We start from the raw sequence: 242 nt of genomic DNA on the forward strand, positions 1-242 counted from the left end.
TTTTTTTGTCACTTTTTTCACAGATTCATTGGTCAACTGTTGCGTTTGCTCGTGTGCAACAATGAGAAGATTGGCTTGAATATACAGAAAAATGTTAAAGAGTTGATTGGTGAGGAAATGACACCACAACTTTATCCCATACTCTTTGATCAGATACGTTCGATTGTTGAGAAGTTTTTCGATCAGCAGGGGCAAGTGAACGTTACCGAAATCAATACACTATTCATCGAACATGTTATTTA

At 36.4% G+C, this 242-nt stretch overlaps 1 protein-coding gene across 1 annotated transcript in view; it reads left to right on the plus strand.

Annotated features, from left to right (window-relative positions):
• Positions 1 to 24: 24 nt before the first annotated feature.
• Positions 25 to 242, plus strand: part of LOC118740291 (neurofibromin) — a gene marked incomplete at its 3' end in the record, with an annotated part of 14,588 nt that continues 14,370 nt past the window's right edge. Inside the window, 1 exon segment of the mRNA XM_036471757.1 lies at positions 25 to 234. Coding sequence (XP_036327650.1) covers positions 118 to 234 — 117 coding nt within the window.

Source organism: Rhagoletis pomonella, unplaced genomic scaffold (genome assembly GCF_013731165.1).
Source record: "Rhagoletis pomonella isolate Grant_MI unplaced genomic scaffold, Rhpom_1.0 Rhpom_scaffold_00001, whole genome shotgun sequence".
Taxonomy (NCBI): Eukaryota; Metazoa; Arthropoda; class Insecta; order Diptera; family Tephritidae; genus Rhagoletis; species Rhagoletis pomonella.